This window comes from Papilio xuthus, unplaced genomic scaffold, assembly GCF_000836235.2.
Source record: "Papilio xuthus unplaced genomic scaffold, Pxut_1.1 DF824992.1, whole genome shotgun sequence".
Lineage (NCBI taxonomy): Eukaryota > Metazoa > Arthropoda > Insecta > Lepidoptera > Papilionidae > Papilio > Papilio xuthus.
Window position 1 is genome coordinate 2,704,793 of NW_013533657.1, and position 16,166 is coordinate 2,720,958.

At 34.7% G+C, this 16,166-nt stretch overlaps 2 protein-coding genes across 4 annotated transcripts in view; one reads left to right on the forward strand and one right to left on the reverse strand.

Annotated features, from left to right (window-relative positions):
* Positions 1-1,440: 1,440 nt before the first annotated feature.
* On the forward strand, positions 1,441-14,211 carry LOC106126884 (Integrin betanu subunit). 2 transcript variants are annotated; one of them, XM_013324787.1, is made up of 13 exons: positions 1,441-1,666; positions 6,496-6,634; positions 8,518-8,675; positions 8,870-9,035; positions 9,284-9,428; positions 9,651-9,840; positions 10,029-10,150; positions 10,554-10,880; positions 11,129-11,301; positions 11,710-11,895; positions 12,061-12,230; positions 12,372-12,569; positions 13,348-14,211. In XM_013324787.1, the coding sequence occupies exons 1-13, from the start codon at positions 1,600-1,602 to the stop codon at positions 13,731-13,733; spliced, it is 2,427 nt and encodes an 808-aa protein (XP_013180241.1). In that variant the 5' UTR covers positions 1,441-1,599; the 3' UTR covers positions 13,734-14,211. The 2 variants fall into 2 exon arrangements, with proteins under 2 accessions (XP_013180241.1, XP_013180242.1); XM_013324788.1 differs by lacking the exons at positions 1,441-1,666; positions 6,496-6,634 and adding an exon at positions 7,409-7,630 and having other exon boundaries at positions 13,348-14,210.
* Positions 14,212-14,844: 633 nt separating this feature from the next.
* The window catches only part of LOC106126840 (estradiol 17-beta-dehydrogenase 11), a 28,503-nt gene continuing 27,181 nt past the window's right edge, over positions 14,845-16,166 (reverse strand). For both annotated transcript variants that reach the window (XM_013324720.1, XM_013324719.1), the window contains exon 7: positions 14,845-15,992. In XM_013324720.1, the coding sequence (XP_013180174.1) occupies positions 15,809-15,992 (184 nt within the window). In that variant the 3' untranslated portion in view covers positions 14,845-15,808. The remainder of the gene's footprint in view (positions 15,993-16,166) is intronic.

Genomic DNA, 16,166 nt, shown 5'->3' on the forward strand with positions numbered 1-16,166 from the left:
ATTATGTTACTTTAGTTATGATGCCAAGTTTCACAGTAAACCGGGCCAGTAAAACGAGCTTTACTCGAAAACCATTTAGTTTTGACTTAACTATAAAAAATATTGTTTATGTAGCTTACTTATACTTGCAGAAAAGCAATGTGCAAATATTACTATATTTTTTTTGAGTGGTTGCGGACACGTTGGCGTATATTTTGTATTATACTAATTGTTTACTATTTTGTTACTTTAATAAGTCATGTAAATACAAGAATTGCTAACCATTATGACCTTATATAGAAACCACGATTTAGGTGTGCCCGTCTGCGTGACTGGCAGATATTTATTTTGCAATGTTATTTTCGTTACTAATTAGGACAGGTAATTAATACGTAAATTATACTATTTTGCTCATCCCTTAGCGAATTTAAATGGTCGTTTAAAGTAAAAATATAATAACATATTTTTTAAACAATCGTAAAAGTCGTTGAAAGTTAATAATTTTAAGATTATTTTACGTATTAAATATTTAGTTACAGTGATGAAAGCCACAAATTTAAAAAGGAACACAAATGTCCATACCTCAATGTAAATACTCATTGTGACTCCTCACTGACATGGATCGTAACGAAGATGAATTATATTCAATCCCAATTAAATATGTCGTTAAAAGCAGAAAACTATTACCAAAAGTGAAATTAAAGCGTATGCATTAAGAGCTTTTAATTTATAATTCAAACTGAGAGATTTTTATTTTAACATTATTCATATTTTAAAACGCGACTAAGAAAGTAACTACAAGGGTTTGTTTAACTGTTTGTTCTTCGACACTTGACTATCGTCAACAGTGAAGGGTTTATTACTCAAAGCAAATTGAACACCCATAAAACGCACGACTTCACACTGCTCGTAAATTATAAAGTATAAAGACCTTATATTACAGACGAATTGGTATGATTACTTAAATTTAATTTTAATGAAATCATGATATAACTTAATGATACTTTTATAAAAAGGAGGAAAATAACAAACGGTTCGTCTAATGTTAAATTGTGAACGCAATTATACCGAAAACTGCAATAGATAGAAGAAAGCTTGATGTATTCTTGTAGCTTCGATGTCTATCTTACATACATGCGTAATATTACAATAGCGTTCAATAACTTGGCGTAGATAAAAATAAACTGTTCCAAACAAAATTTCATAATAATGATAACCAACAAGCCTAAAGATAGTTGGAAAGTATTTTGTAACAAACGTTGATAACTTTCTCATAATTAGATCAGGCGACTTAGGCAATTAACATAATTAATTAGGCACGTAGCCATGGCTGTTGATATGGCTGAAATGAGCGTCTTATCGTGGCAGCGAGGCGCGCCGCGAAACTTTTAATTCACTTCCGTGCATGAAGGTACGCGAGACCAGAAATTAGAAGTTCGGCAGATGTCGGCGAGTCGAGACGTAGGCGCGAGCGTGCGCGCCGCGAGCGCGTTGCCCGCGCCTTACCGGCCGCCCCTTATCGCCTTATCAGCCCTTATCACACACTCATCGCGAACTGATCGCGCAATACCGCTTGATTCACACACGTGCGAATTAGTTGCCCGCGTATGATATACGATCATGTTGGTAAAATCTGTGCTGTGTATTGTTAATTTGTGTATATTTTTTGGATTTTCATCCGGCCAAGGTGAGTTTTATGAATAAGATTTTAATCAATTTTATAATTGTAAATTTTTTTAGGTGTGTCTTTGATAAGACAAAGTGATAACAATTTACATTTCATAGAACGCGCTCTAATATATGAATCACAAATTAACAGCTATAATAATCTTCAACTTAAGGTCCGACATACAATCAAACTATCGCAATAACAAACTCGGTGAATTCATCTACAAAAAATTGCATACACTTATGTCTATAACTATTAGTCAAGTTTCTTAACCCTAATATTCTTAATCAACAGACACACTACTTAATATTACCATTACGTACTATAATTACGATTTTCAAAGAGATTGCGTGTACTACATTAATACGTTATCAGACAGTAATGCATCAAAGGATACATTTAGTTTACATCTGTGTACATTAAATTGTAACATGCACCCGAAATAACCGTAGCCGTATGTATGCATCTCCGGAACCCACCTGCCACCAGTCCACTGTCGCTTTAGAAATAGAATATTATCCACAAATGGAATGACAGTTTTATTCCGAACACAGAAATCAACAAATTTATCTTCCTTCTCCGCCGGCGTTGAAAATATTTATGAGTCGCCAGCTCGTATGACACCAACTATTTAGGGAATTTAAATATACAACTTTTCTTCCAACTCGTCTTTTGTCCTTTCACTTGATTAACATAAATAATTTCGATGTTAACTAACCAATTTATTGAGAATGTCTACTATTGTAGATAGGAAAGAAGTAAATAGATAATTGATCTTGGTGCCAGGCAATGCCTCTGCTAGGAAGTCTTTTACGGTTTATGGACTACACTGAAGATCGCAGGTTCTAATCCATACATTCCTAACTGAAGTTTTAGTTGTTTAAATATTTTTTTGTATATAATATTTAATACTTACAACTATGAAGGGAAGAAATGATTTGTGGGTAACAATGCATTTAGTCACGAGAACTAAAATTATAAAAATAAATCTTACTAATATTATAAATGCGAATGTTTAGTTGGATGGATGTTTGTTTGAAGGTATCTCTGGAACAGCTTAACTGATCTTGATGAAATTTGGTATACATATAGAACATAGTCTGTAAGAACACAGAGGCTACTATATTTTTTTTGTAATTCCGCGCGGACAGAGTCGCGGGCGACAGCATGTACAGTAATAAATATAAACGAATGCGGTAATATAAAACGTCAGTCTCTGTTGTTAAAAGATTAGGCCACCGTGTTCCTATACATCTGAAAACACAGGATCGAATTCGTCGATCGAAACGCCCTATAATAACATCAGTAAAGTCTCGGTACTAAGATATAAATAGAAAGTCCATTATCGTATTAGTTTTCGATCCCTTGATCACTAATGAAGACGTTTTGTTTCAATCAACATTTCATCGCTAAAAATTGTAGCCGTGGATTTCGCTGCCACAACAAAATCTATCGTTGACAGATTTTTTTCAGAGAGCTTAATAATTCCATCTCGAAATTAAGACGACATTAATAGCAAATTATGCTTGTATGTGTGTGTGTAAATTTTATTCATAATCTGAGTGCAACATAAAATGCTAATAAGTGTAAAGTTTAGATATAAATGTCCACCATTCCATAAAGTAATTCGATACTTAATGCAGACGGCTATCCATCTGCATTTGTTAATGACGCTATAATTCATAACAGATAAAACTTCAAAAATACATTTCTGACTAACTAACAAGGCCTATACTAATCATTATTAGGCGGTGTTTCGTGTGGTTTTGAGTCTTATTGGAATATAAATGAAATGATTGTGTACCTTTGCCTCCATCTGTTCCATCCTCTAAATAATAATTGAACTTTATTTTCTAACCAGATTTACCGATCTTCTTTTGGTGCCATCTAACGAAGGTTGGCGATCATAGCGGCCGATCGTCACAGGAAATTGTGTTTCTACATTTTAAGAGCATCTTAGTGTAACTACATCGATTTCTTTGTTTTTTAATCTTTCCAAACTGGTCTGTAAGTGTGATCCGAGCGGTACAACAAACATAGATTAATCTCTTAACTGATCTCGTAATTACTGGGCGTTAGCAATCGATACTATCAATTTGTTGTATCCATTTCTCGAGCTCTGTCCGTCGCAACATCCGACACGTGCGTACCACTTTAGCGTGTTTTATATGTGGTTAATACGACCACACTCTGGTGTTTTGAACGGAAGGGATAATCCTATAAGTTAAAATTTGCATGCTAATGAACATCAAAAATTCAGTAGTTAATTTCGTACAATTTTCTTGGCATGTGTAAGTTTAAGGATATATCTAAATAATATATCATCGGTAGGATTTTCAATAGATGGATGGATTGTCATCATCATCAGCTATACGTCCCCATCGAGGGGCTCGGAGCCTACCCTAAGTTAATGGTGATTAGGCCATTGTCAACTTCTTCACACATATCTTTGAATTTCTTCTCAGATATGTAGCAGGTTGCATCACGATGTTTTCCTTCACCGTATGTATGTCGGATAAATGTATTATACTTATGTAAATCGGAAATCGAAAAACACATTGGTACATGGCGGGATTCGAACCTAGGACCTGCAGATTGCAAGTCAAGTGCTTGACCCCTGAGCCACCGACGCTCTTATGGATGGATTGTATTGGTGACATAATTAACCTAGTAACGAATGACAGATTTGAATGACAAAAACTGGAGCGGAATGGGATAAGGACAGAGCTATGAGGAGAGTATAAATATAATAAATACGAATGTTTAGATGTATGGATGGATGTTTGTTAAAAGGTATCTCTAGAACCGCTAAACAGACTTTGTTGGAATTTAGCATAGATGCAGAGCACAGTCTGGGAGCACACGTAGGATACTTACTACGGAGTTTTATAATTCCGTCAGGACGGAGTTGCGGGCGACAACTAGTATGTTCCATACAAATATTTATAATACGTTTCTTCTACATTAGTTGAAATTGAAGCTATGTATGTACTTGTAATCTGCAGCGTGACTGATAATCATGTAGACGCCTACATAAATTATGTCAACATGGACGCGACACTTGGGAATGGCGATGCTGATCCAATTCCGAATTTATGTATACCCACACGATATCTGGGACACGATTGTAAAGAGTAGTATCGAGCTGTTAACATTGAAAGATGATGTAAGCGTTAATTTTCGCGTCACGGAAATATTATTGAAGCTGCGAGTATTAGATATCCTTTTTTGGATTGCCAATAGTTTGAATTTTCAAATTTGATTAAAATACCCGTTACTATATCCTATATCTACTCATTTTTTACTTTAGTTTCAATTAAATTATAGATATTCAGTGATGTCTAGGTGAATCTCGTGAGCCATTCTGCGAAACAGTAGATTGCAACAATAATGAGTTTATAATGACGGAGTACGATAGTTAATTTAGTGACCAAGGATGTTTAAAAGTAACAATTTAAGTACTGAATGTTTTTATTCATGGCTAAATGACAACCTTTTAGGTTAGGCGTTGCGTTAACAAATTCTTTACACAAATAAGACGGCGTAGTATTGCAAATAAATGTTGCAATTCACGAGTGACAGTTTACATACAGTCTAAACAAGCTAATAGTCGCTATAGTTGATTTATTTTGGTTTCAATGGATATAATTAATCAAACAATTAATTTAGCAAATGTTTATATTATTATATGAAAAAAGGTAAGTTAATAACGAGTTTTTCAGTTTGAACCTCGCTCTAGTGACTATGGTTATGCATGAATTAAAAATATTTATAAATACGGCCATTGACTTTAAATCAAAATCGTACGATCAGCGTCCTAATATCGGTTTCCGGTATTTCACTAGACATGACCGCTGTTTCTAATATGGTCGATGTATATACAAAATGCAAATAATTAACAGTACCATAGAACGAGTCGGTTCGTGAATTTGAATAATAGTTTGGCTTTGGTACCACTTCCCTGCCCTTTCCGAATACTAATGCCGCTATAACATTATTAATACTTGCAATTAAATTTAATGCAACAACATTAGATTCAGTCAACTATCGATGTTTAATGACGTTCATTTATTTCGTAAGCGGCGTGTTCTCCAAGTCGCAGGAAGCTTTTAAAACGTACGGTAACTTAATAAATGCCTCATTTTATAAGGATATACAAATCTTACTATTGCTATTTACAATGAATTACTGATTTAGTACCGTCAGAAAATTATTCCTATCAGGATGCTATGCAATAATTTTTGGGTTCATTTTATTCAACAGCCTGTCGCGACGACTCATGTATGTACGTTGATTTTTAGCTCTGATAATGTTATGGGAATACGTTACTATCACTAAGCATCAAAGTAAGTACTTTATGATGACATGACAAATACCTGCAAATGCTACAAGTGCAAGAGATCCATGACCTGGTTATTGTGGTCTCACGCCTACGCATCGCGGAGCTTTTGAACAAAAGACAGGTGCGCCGAGTAGGGCGCCTTTACGGCTAGACGTTTCATTCATATTTACTGAATGTAAATGAAATATTCAATATTTAAATAATTCAATAATTATCCATTCTTTTGTTAATTATTTAGGGAGATCCTTAGTGTTTATTTAGTATGAGAAAACTACACTAAGTATACGTGCAAGTAACATTTATTTATTAATTTATTTAACATGTAAAAGTAGTAATATAAAAGAAAGTAAATATGTTTCTTTCCCCTGAAAGGATACATTTCCATTACCCTTGTTCTTTTCTTCCTAATAAATGGTGCAAAAACTATGTCATAGTTAAGTATAAAATGCATTAGTTGCATACGTATTTTCTAATATAAAAATGACTTGTATTTTTCAATTTGCAGTACAACAACAACTACTGAACAAGCTGGTGTGCATCGAGCACGCGGAGTGCGGCGCGTGCCTGTCGGCGGCCTCGCACTGCCGCTGGTGTGCCGACCCTTATTACAGCTCTGCTGCACCGCGATGTAACGACGATGAGAGGTAACACATTCACATACAATCTCCATCCCAATATACAACAATCAAAAACTCAATTCACATAGTCCTTAAAGTCTGTCTCTCTTTCTGGGTTATGCCTAGAGATTACGAGCGTTCGTCTGCGGCATCCCAATCTTCATCAGTTTGCTTATAAACCCATACGATAATACACTGAGGTTGTATGCGTAAACACATATTAGCACTGTATGCGATTATTATATAGATTATTGTAGGAATCTGTGATACCTTTCATTGTTTATAATGTGTTATATTAGGGAAAGCTGAAATACTAAGGAAAGCAAGAATTATATAACAGAAATTCTTTGGTGTACATACCTGAAACATAGCTCCGCCAATGCGATCTCAAATGTAGAACAATCACGAAACACACATATTTTAATTATGTCGTAGCATACAGTTATTATTATGTTTATCCCTTCAACGCACGTTGCAACAACGAAAGTTCGGCCAATAATTCACCTTCGTGAATATTAATGAAGTTGAAATTCTCGTACACGACGTGTAACATTTAGAGACAGCATGTCACTGTGATAACGGAAATCATAATAGTGCATTTATTATTTTAAACATTATATCTAATACTTAAAGTTTATTAGTTTAGAAATTATATTTAATCAAAATTTTGTTGTATATGTTTTCTGTGATTCTCCACTATTGTGATTTATTGGAAAAAAGAAAACCAAGGAAAAAATAAAGAAGATATTTTGAGGGTATTTCATTAAATTAACAGTTTCTCATAACGTTCTAGTAACTCGGTTGTCAATTATTAAACGATTAGATTTATGTTTATTTTCTTTCCAAAAAGGCTAACTCTTGTCGACATAGATAAAACAAAAGACAGCCGAATGGATTCTAATGATATGCAGATGTTTTTCATCATCAACATGTTAAAAAGAAAGGTGGAGTTTTGTTATTATTCCAATACGTTTAAGAAGAGAATCATATGTATCGAATTTGACCACGACTTAAATATGGAAGGTATGTGTTTGAGATAAACTTTGACCTTAACCTAAAACACTTCCGGATTTATATTTGTTTACCATTGTTGTGGTTGTTTTATCGTTTGTTTTTAATCCTGGCATACATTACTCGCATTTACCATAATATCCATACAATACGCGAACAGTTAATAAATTAGGGCTATTTGGTTGATGTATATTTCCTGCTTTATTATAAGTCCTCTATTAGATGGTATCCAACAATATAAAGTATGTTTACCAAAATACTTTGATGATACTACGGTTCTTACGATAAAACTTTAAATAAACAATAAAACAAATTTGTCACGCGCGAAGTCGTAAGTTCATGGACCGGCGCTTGGGAACATCAAAGCTTTTCAAACACGTCGCATTCCCACGTTCTCCGTCCGAGATCCGAACTCGCCCACTGAGCGTGGAGTGATCAAGACGTTGCGTGATTGATCATGATTCGTGACGTGACGTCAGAGCACTTTTCAATGGAGCCCATTTTTATTTCAACGCACGCTGAGTTGGTTAATGTTATCATTCAATCGGTAATCAAATGCGCTTTCGAACAAAAGCGAGATTGTTCTAAGCTTTGATGTTGGACTGAACCGCGACTTTTGATAATGTATGTTACGTAATGAGGTCGTTAACTTTACCGATTGTTTTGTTTACGTTCGATGACGACATTTGCATTGCATTTGCAAGATCAACTTAAGATACAAAGACGGGGTACTTCGGGAAGGACTTAGGAAGGATGATGCATAGACAACGTGAAGGGTGACATGATTTGGAAGAGCGTGATGTTTAAAATAAAGAATCATAGATCGATCTGGATCTACTTTTAAGGACAGATAAATAATATACTAACGGAAATATAAAATTTATTTATGTGTTAAACAGTTTAGTGTCGACTGGGTGCAGTCAAGGCATGATCCAGCGTCCGGAGAAGCCGGTGTGGGAGGTAGCTGAGAACCGTTCGCTGCAGGATATGCAGCCTAATCAAGAAGAAGCTGTCGTACAAATACAACCGCAGCGGATCAAACTATCGCTTAAATCAAGTAAATGAGTCTGATTAATTTATTTTCGTTTATGTCTTATAAGGACTTTACAACCTTAATGTATCATATGAATGTGATATTACCAGATGAGCAGAACCGTAAAGAGACAAAGCTTCTAACTGCCGCGCTTTGAAGCTTTGTCGCTAGTTTAGTAACTAAATATTACTTTAATCTGTTTTAATTTTTGTTTTCAGGAGAAACTCGTAAGATAAAATTTACGTATAGACCTGCGAAGAATTATCCTCTAGACTTATATTACTTGATGGATCTAACTTGGTCTATGAAAGACGACAAGGAAACTCTTGTGTCACTGCGTGACGATTTACCTGCGCTACTGAAGAACCTTACTGATAACTTTAGGTGAGTTTTTACAAGTGAAGGAATACAAATTAGATGGTTAATATTGAACTCAAAAAAGGGAAAGTTTTAATACCCATTGAGAAATCGTCAAACTGTTGATTTCTTCCTGTAAATGTTAAAAAAAATGTTAGATTGCAAGAGAATTTAAACCTTTTATGATATATGATAATAAGCTATGTATTTTTCTAATAAGAGGACAAAAATTTTCGTAAACCACATTATTTTTTATATTTATTATTGTGTTTCAGAATTGGATTCGGCAGTTTCGCGGAGAAGCCCTTAATGCCGTACATCAGTGTTGACCCGCGCCGGCTCGCTAACCCGTGCTCCAGCGAGGAGGAGGATTGTGAGGCCACTTACAGTTACAGACATCATCTGTCATTAACTAACAAGGTTAATTCTTACTGCTTTTAATACATAATTTTAAAACATTTTATAGATAGTTAATTTTTAGTGATCTTTGCCGTCATATCAATGCCATTTTTACGGAGATCACGTTCTCTCTGTAGTTGCCTTGAGTTTGGCAGTAATTTTTTTTTAACAATAGACATGTCTTCCATTCGCAGCTGTAGTGTGAGGCGAGTTACTACTATCTTATTCTCTTCATTGTTTTAGGTAAATGAGTTTATAGAACACGTAAACAGTAGCTCGGTGACGGCAAACTTGGACAACGCTGAGGCGCAGCTGGAAGCTTTGGTGCAGGCGATAGCGTGCGGCGACAAAGTCGGCTGGTCACCTCAGAGCAGGAAGATCGTCCTACTGCTCACAGACGGACTTATGCATACAGCAGGAGACGGAAAACTTGGTAAATTTATTAGAAATAAAAGATAAGTAAATAATCGTATATAAGAGTTGCCATTATCGCGGCTAAAATTGACAATATTAAATCATATAGTTATAGTCTGATTTGCAAACATTGCAACTTCTTACTTTGTATTTGCGGTGACTCACTGTTTGCTGTAAATGTTAGTTTCTTAGTAAAGTCGTTTATAGGTGGTGCTACTTTGAGGAACGACGAGAGCTGTCATATTAACGAGGATGGATATTACTCCGAAGCGGGTAGTTACGACTACCCGTCTATAGCGCAAGTATTCCGACTATTAGATAAGTACAAGGTAAATATGTCAATATTGTCTCAAAGCGCATAGAAACTAGATCACAACGCATTTACGTGTACCAGTAAATATTTTATATAAACAAACTATTGCTGAACTATGTTTACAGTCCGTTTATACTAATTGTAACGGTGTTGGAGATTTTCCAATAAGCAAAGATATTGTTATTTCCACTACCGCCGGTTGTTGTTTTCCGATTTTGTAATTCACACAAACATATTTCTGGTAGAATATTTTTTATAATGCATTCGGTATGATTGCATATTTACATTTCATGATGTAAAAATATATTAAACTATAAATATTATCGCACTATCCTACAGAAGATACTTGTTATGATTCTTTTACTCATTTCCTTTTTTTAAATTAATGACTTACTTCAAATTAATATCTTTGGTTATAGGTTAACGTGATATTCGCTGTAACAGAGAGCGTGAAGTACCATTACGATAGTTTACACCGCTTATTAGAAGACTACACGTACGTAGCGAGGCTGGAAAGTGACAGTTCCAATATTTTGAAACTGGTGAAAACTGGATACGAAGATATCGTCAGTGTAGTCGATTTCGAAGACGATTCCCAATTGGGCCCCGTGAAGGTCAAATATTTTACCGACTGCGGAGTGAAAGGTCCAATGGTCGAGGCGACGCGGTGCACCGGCGTCGAATATGGTATGACCCTGAATTATGAGGCCCATGTCAGTTTGGATTCTTGTCCTGAGTACAAAAAGGTTTGTAATCTATTGTTATTGTAACTGGCAAGCTATTATTAAATGAAAACTTGTTTCATTGTGAAAACAAAATAATCTCTGTAAATAATAAACGTAATGATATTAACTGTTTAGTCGAGAATTTTTAAGGTTCTTAAGAATATTTTTAATACTTTAACCAAAAAAAGTCGAGAAGTATGTCTCTTATGAGTAAAAAAGCAACGGTGACAATTCATCAAAATTATTAACTTTTAACACGATTATTTCAGATGAGTCAAATAATAAAAATATCAGAAAGCCAGTTGGGACAGGACTCACTAACTCTGGACGTGGATATCCAGTGTGGTTGCGAATGCGAAGGCGATTTGCAAAAAGATATTTTGCTAACGTGTCCCTTTAATTCGCACATCGTCTGCGGCGTATGTCAGTGCAACAAAGGATGGTAAGAAAAATACACGCGCTAATATAGCATTTTATTGTGCGTAAAACTTTATAAGATCCTATCTTATTTTGCGTAATAGTAACTAGGTACTTTCATAATTTTATTTAGTAACGCATGGAATACTTTATCAAAGTAACGAAAGGCGTCTCAAGATAAGACAAAATAGGTTAAGGAAAACTGGAGCGTTGTCCTCACTTGTTCTAAAATAACTAGAAAATGATTATCTATGAAAGATGATGGCTGACGTAAAGAATAAGGTGATTTTCAATGCTGATTAAGCCATCAAAAGTGTCTTAAATTCTTTGTAAGGGAGCCGAAAAGATTTTCGCCAATTGCTAAACCTCGTTTCATCGTAAAGTAAACAATACGCTAATATATAAATAAAACTTACATTATCGTAATCAACAGGTCAGGTCCATCTTGCGACTGTTCGATTTCGGATGAGTCCGCGTCGGCGCGACTACAGGCGCAGTGCCGCGCGGCGAACGCAACGCGAGCGTGCTCGGGCGCCGGTGATTGCGTGTGCGGCGAATGCGTATGCGACCGCGGCTACTCCGGTCGCTACTGTCAGTGCCCGACTTGTGATATCAGTCTGTAAGTATTATTACTATCGATTTTTGAGACTTTAGTAGAACAATTTTTTATTAAAGTCGGTTTAGACCATTTTTTTCAGGTTCCAAAAGTGGTTCAGGATGAAGCTGTATGATGACTGGAAATAAAACAAACGAGAACCAAAGCTAATTTTGTTTGTGTTTCCAGTGAGAATGGCATGGAATGCGGCGGTGTGGGGCGCGGCGTATGTGCGTGCGGGAATTGCGTCTGCGCGGAAGGCTGGAGCGGCTCAGCTTGCGACTGTCCCGAAGACACTGCTACCTGCCGCGCGCCCGGCTCTGACAACGTGTGTTCTGGACATGGCGACTGTGTTTGTGGTGAGAAATATATTTCACAGGTGGCTTACAATCTAAATACATGAATAAGTTAGTGTTGATTATAAGCCTTTTACGTAATCGTTTTTTAAACTTGGGTTGGATACTTGATTGGTAAATCACGCGTTTTGGCATTTTTTTCAGGTCAATGCCAGTGTTCGATGACGGAGGAGGATGGCAGTAAGTACACGGGCGCGTTCTGCGAGACGTGCGCGACTTGTGAGAATCCGCTGTGCGCAAACGCCGAGCCCTGCGTGCTCTGCCACCTCAACAGCAGCTGTACCGACGTCTGTCACATCGCCAACGTGAACTATACCGTCAGCGAGAGAATGAATGAACGAGGTATAATTATAGGTGTACATTCACTTTTAGCGTAAATTCACTTGACAAACTATAACGCGGCATTAGCCTCAACAAAACTCCTCCTCGAATAAGTGACGTAAATAAGCAGTAAACCATATAACCATCTAGATATTTATTGATTTATGAATGAAAAAGAGACAAAATAACTTCGACAGAAATTGAAGTAAAAAACAGCTATGAGTAATACGAAAATAGAATTGAATATGAAAAATAAGGAGAAAACTGTGGTGCAATGGAACAGTTTCATTTCCTTATAGTTACTCAGTGCATTGGATTTATAGGTTATGAATTTTCGCAATATATAAAAGTATATTTTAGGAAATGGTATAAACATGTAACTGAAAGTACTATTTATAATTTAGTGCTGCCGTAAACATTGTATCTCAAGCGGAATAGGAGAAAGTTTTGTTTTATGACGTAGTTCGTAAGACGCGAATGGACAATCATTTAACACGGACGTAACAAACTTAACAGATTTATTTTAGAAATTCAACGAGACGAAGAAATTTCTAAAATTCTAAACGCCAAATATGAACATGATTGGTTATAATATTTATCCGTTGTATTTTGTTTTTATTAAGTTATTTTATTAAATTATTACTCTTCAAAGTCATGTTTCACGTTTAAGAGCTGATTTTTCAACTAAGAAATTAAACTAAGTAAATGATTTCAATCATCTTTACATTTTAACTGACTTACACATAACATTCCTTGTCCTGTTCCTTGTTGTGTTAAATATATTTTAAATGTGTTCCAGCGAGTTCTGACGAATCTGAAACGTCGTGTATTCTTCGACTCGATGAAAACGGCCTCGAATGCGAGTACACTTATACGTATTACGCCGGTGCTCAAGCGATGATAGCTATGGAGATTGTCATCAGATCAAAAGAGTGTTACCAGCCTACTAGTGCCAGAATAATGACCAGTGCTTTAGTTATAATGGCCTGTGTTATCGCCGCGGGTATAGTTGTCATAATGGGCGTAAAGAGTGCCCAAATTGTATCTGACAGAAGAGCGTATGCGAAATTCGTACAAGAAGCACAAGAAAGCAGAAAGAACATGCAAGAACTAAATCCGTTGTATATTTCACCGATATCAGAATTCCGACTTCCCGATTCGTTTCCAAGAGACAAACATGATTAAATTTGCGCGCTAAAAATGACAGTTATTGTGACGTTTCATGAACTCTATGATTTTATTGGTGTATAAGTTGCCAGTATTTTATCAAATTTGAATGAACTGTGTATTGTTTTAGAGACTGTTTATTTAAGGAAAAACAACGAATTTTTATGAAAATGTTTTGTTTTATAATTTGCAATTTTTGTTTAAATTTTAATGAAGGTAGGAATACTTTATGTACCTTTTTTGTTTTTTTAATCTTCATAAAATATTTTATACTTAATATAACTTTCTACTAGTCGTTCCTAACATAGGATTGTTAACTTACAAAGTAGTTGTATAGATAAGAATGTACTTAGTTGTACTTACATATTACCGTTTAAGTTCCTACAGTTAAGTTTAACGTTAAAACACCTCATCAAAGTTGATCGTACAAATATAAATTATCTGTTAAATTGTTTTTTTTTTATCTCAAAATTCAGCGACCTAAACACTGCTACTTTTAAAAATTTACACAAACTCTGATAAGAGTTTTACTTCCCTTTGAGTACCAATGATTTAAGCTTCAATTTTTTCGTTAATTAATGTTAATTAAGCGTAACTAATTGAATAAAAGAAATTAATCAAGTTTAATAACACTTTATAAAATTTCATACACAGCTCGTAATTAAGCTATAAAACATTTACAAAACCGTTACATACTGATACAATTATTACAAGTTAACATTTAACTTTGCTCATGTTAACTTAAAGTTACGTTTATCATATTGATAAGATACACTATACATATGTATTGCACCAAAGTACATAAGTAAAATGTATTAGCTAAAAGTAATATTATAGAAACAAAAGTTTCTTTTTTACCGTTATATCGCCTAGATATTTGACCTCATTCGATTGTATTTGGGTGATTACCTGGGGCTATGAGGTTACAATGATTTTGTTGACCAGTTGACTTATAGTAATATTGATGCCAAGTCACGATTTGGTAACTTTTATGAATGCTTTGCACTTTAAAAAAACACATCATTGATTGACTTAATTTGAATTTTTCCATTGTACGATTTTTTTTAATCCAAGGTTTTGTTTGTTTTTTGAAACAGTTGGTCGAAAAAGTAAAGCATTTCATTTTTAGTTTTTTTTCAATAAGAAAATAATGGAACTACTGACATAATTAATATAAAACTTATTTAATTATAAACATCACATTTTATCGTATCCACTCTCGAAAAATCTTTCTAAAAATGTGTTATCTCTTTTCTTTTCATTGAGAATAAAAGAGACAGCTATATGTTTTCTGATCCAAATTCATCACCTTATTTGTAACTAAAATACCGCAGTGTCTTAATATGTCACTTAACTCAAGTTAATAAAACTAAGTAAGTAACCTAAAATTAATATTTACCTTTTCATATAATTACATTCTTAAATAGATTGAAAAAATATTAACATAAATTTGTTAATTGTTTTTACAATCGTTACTATAAAATAAAAATGTAATTTTAACACTGTAATTATATAATACACATTCTTTTAGACAACTAAAAAATGGTTTAACATTATTTAGAATTCTCTGGAGAATTAGATTTCACATAAAAGAGTAATACTTTTATAACTATAGTTTTAATATTGTTTCACTGACAGCTATATTTTTTTTAATTTTAAAATTGGATTGTAGACATTTTTTGCATCTTGCAAAAACCCAATGAAGATAACAGGAAAAAAATAATTTGCCCACAGTAATTTAACTAATTACTCTCTATCCATAACCAAATTAAGTAGTTTTGCCGAAATTCAATAAGGAACTTTGTCAAATATTCTCAAACTATAATAATTTCTTGATATCGTATTATAATTTTATAAAATATCTTCCATAGTAATATAGTTCCTTGAAAATTAAAAAATAGAATAAAATACGTAAAACATTTGACAAAATATTTCCTTATAAAAGTCAAGAGCAATATAATCTCTATTGATATATCACAATAATTTTTGAATAGGCACATTTTAATTATGTCATACATATATTAAGATAGAATGTTGCCATACTTTGACAAAGTTCCTCACTCGTGGCGCCATGTTGTGACGTCACGGTGACATCAAACATGGCGGTCGTGGCGCGCGGGCGGCACTAGCGACATCGGGCGCGAGTCCAGCTTGCCTTTGTGAGATGTTGGTACCAAATCGTCAGTAAGTTGTGGCCGGTGCGAGGCTATAGGGGCAGGTGCCGCGTCCGGCACCAGACCACGGATGATCTCAGATACACACGGCCACGGAACCAACCTGGAATACACAAAGAGAACTTCGTATCGATTGTTAAAATTTGAAAAGGTTTGATAGATCTGGAGAGAACCAAGATAAAGCACCGTTTTTAAATGTTGCCAGCCTCAAAAAAAGAATAGAGTCGCAAAATGTTACATTTAGAAAATTTTAAGTTATTGGTTACAAAAATAAACG

Bases quoted from the DNA above. Each gene is read 5' to 3' on its own strand.
- LOC106126884 (XM_013324787.1), top strand. From the start codon at position 1,600: ATGTTGGTAAAATCTGTGCTGTGTATTGTTAATTTGTGTATATTTTTT. The intron at 11,302-11,709 runs GTAAGAAAAATA...CGTAATCAACAG, and splicing joins TGTCAGTGCAACAAAGGATG to GTCAGGTCCATCTTGCGACT. The intron at 12,231-12,371 runs GTGAGAAATATA...CATTTTTTTCAG, and splicing joins ACATGGCGACTGTGTTTGTG to GTCAATGCCAGTGTTCGATG.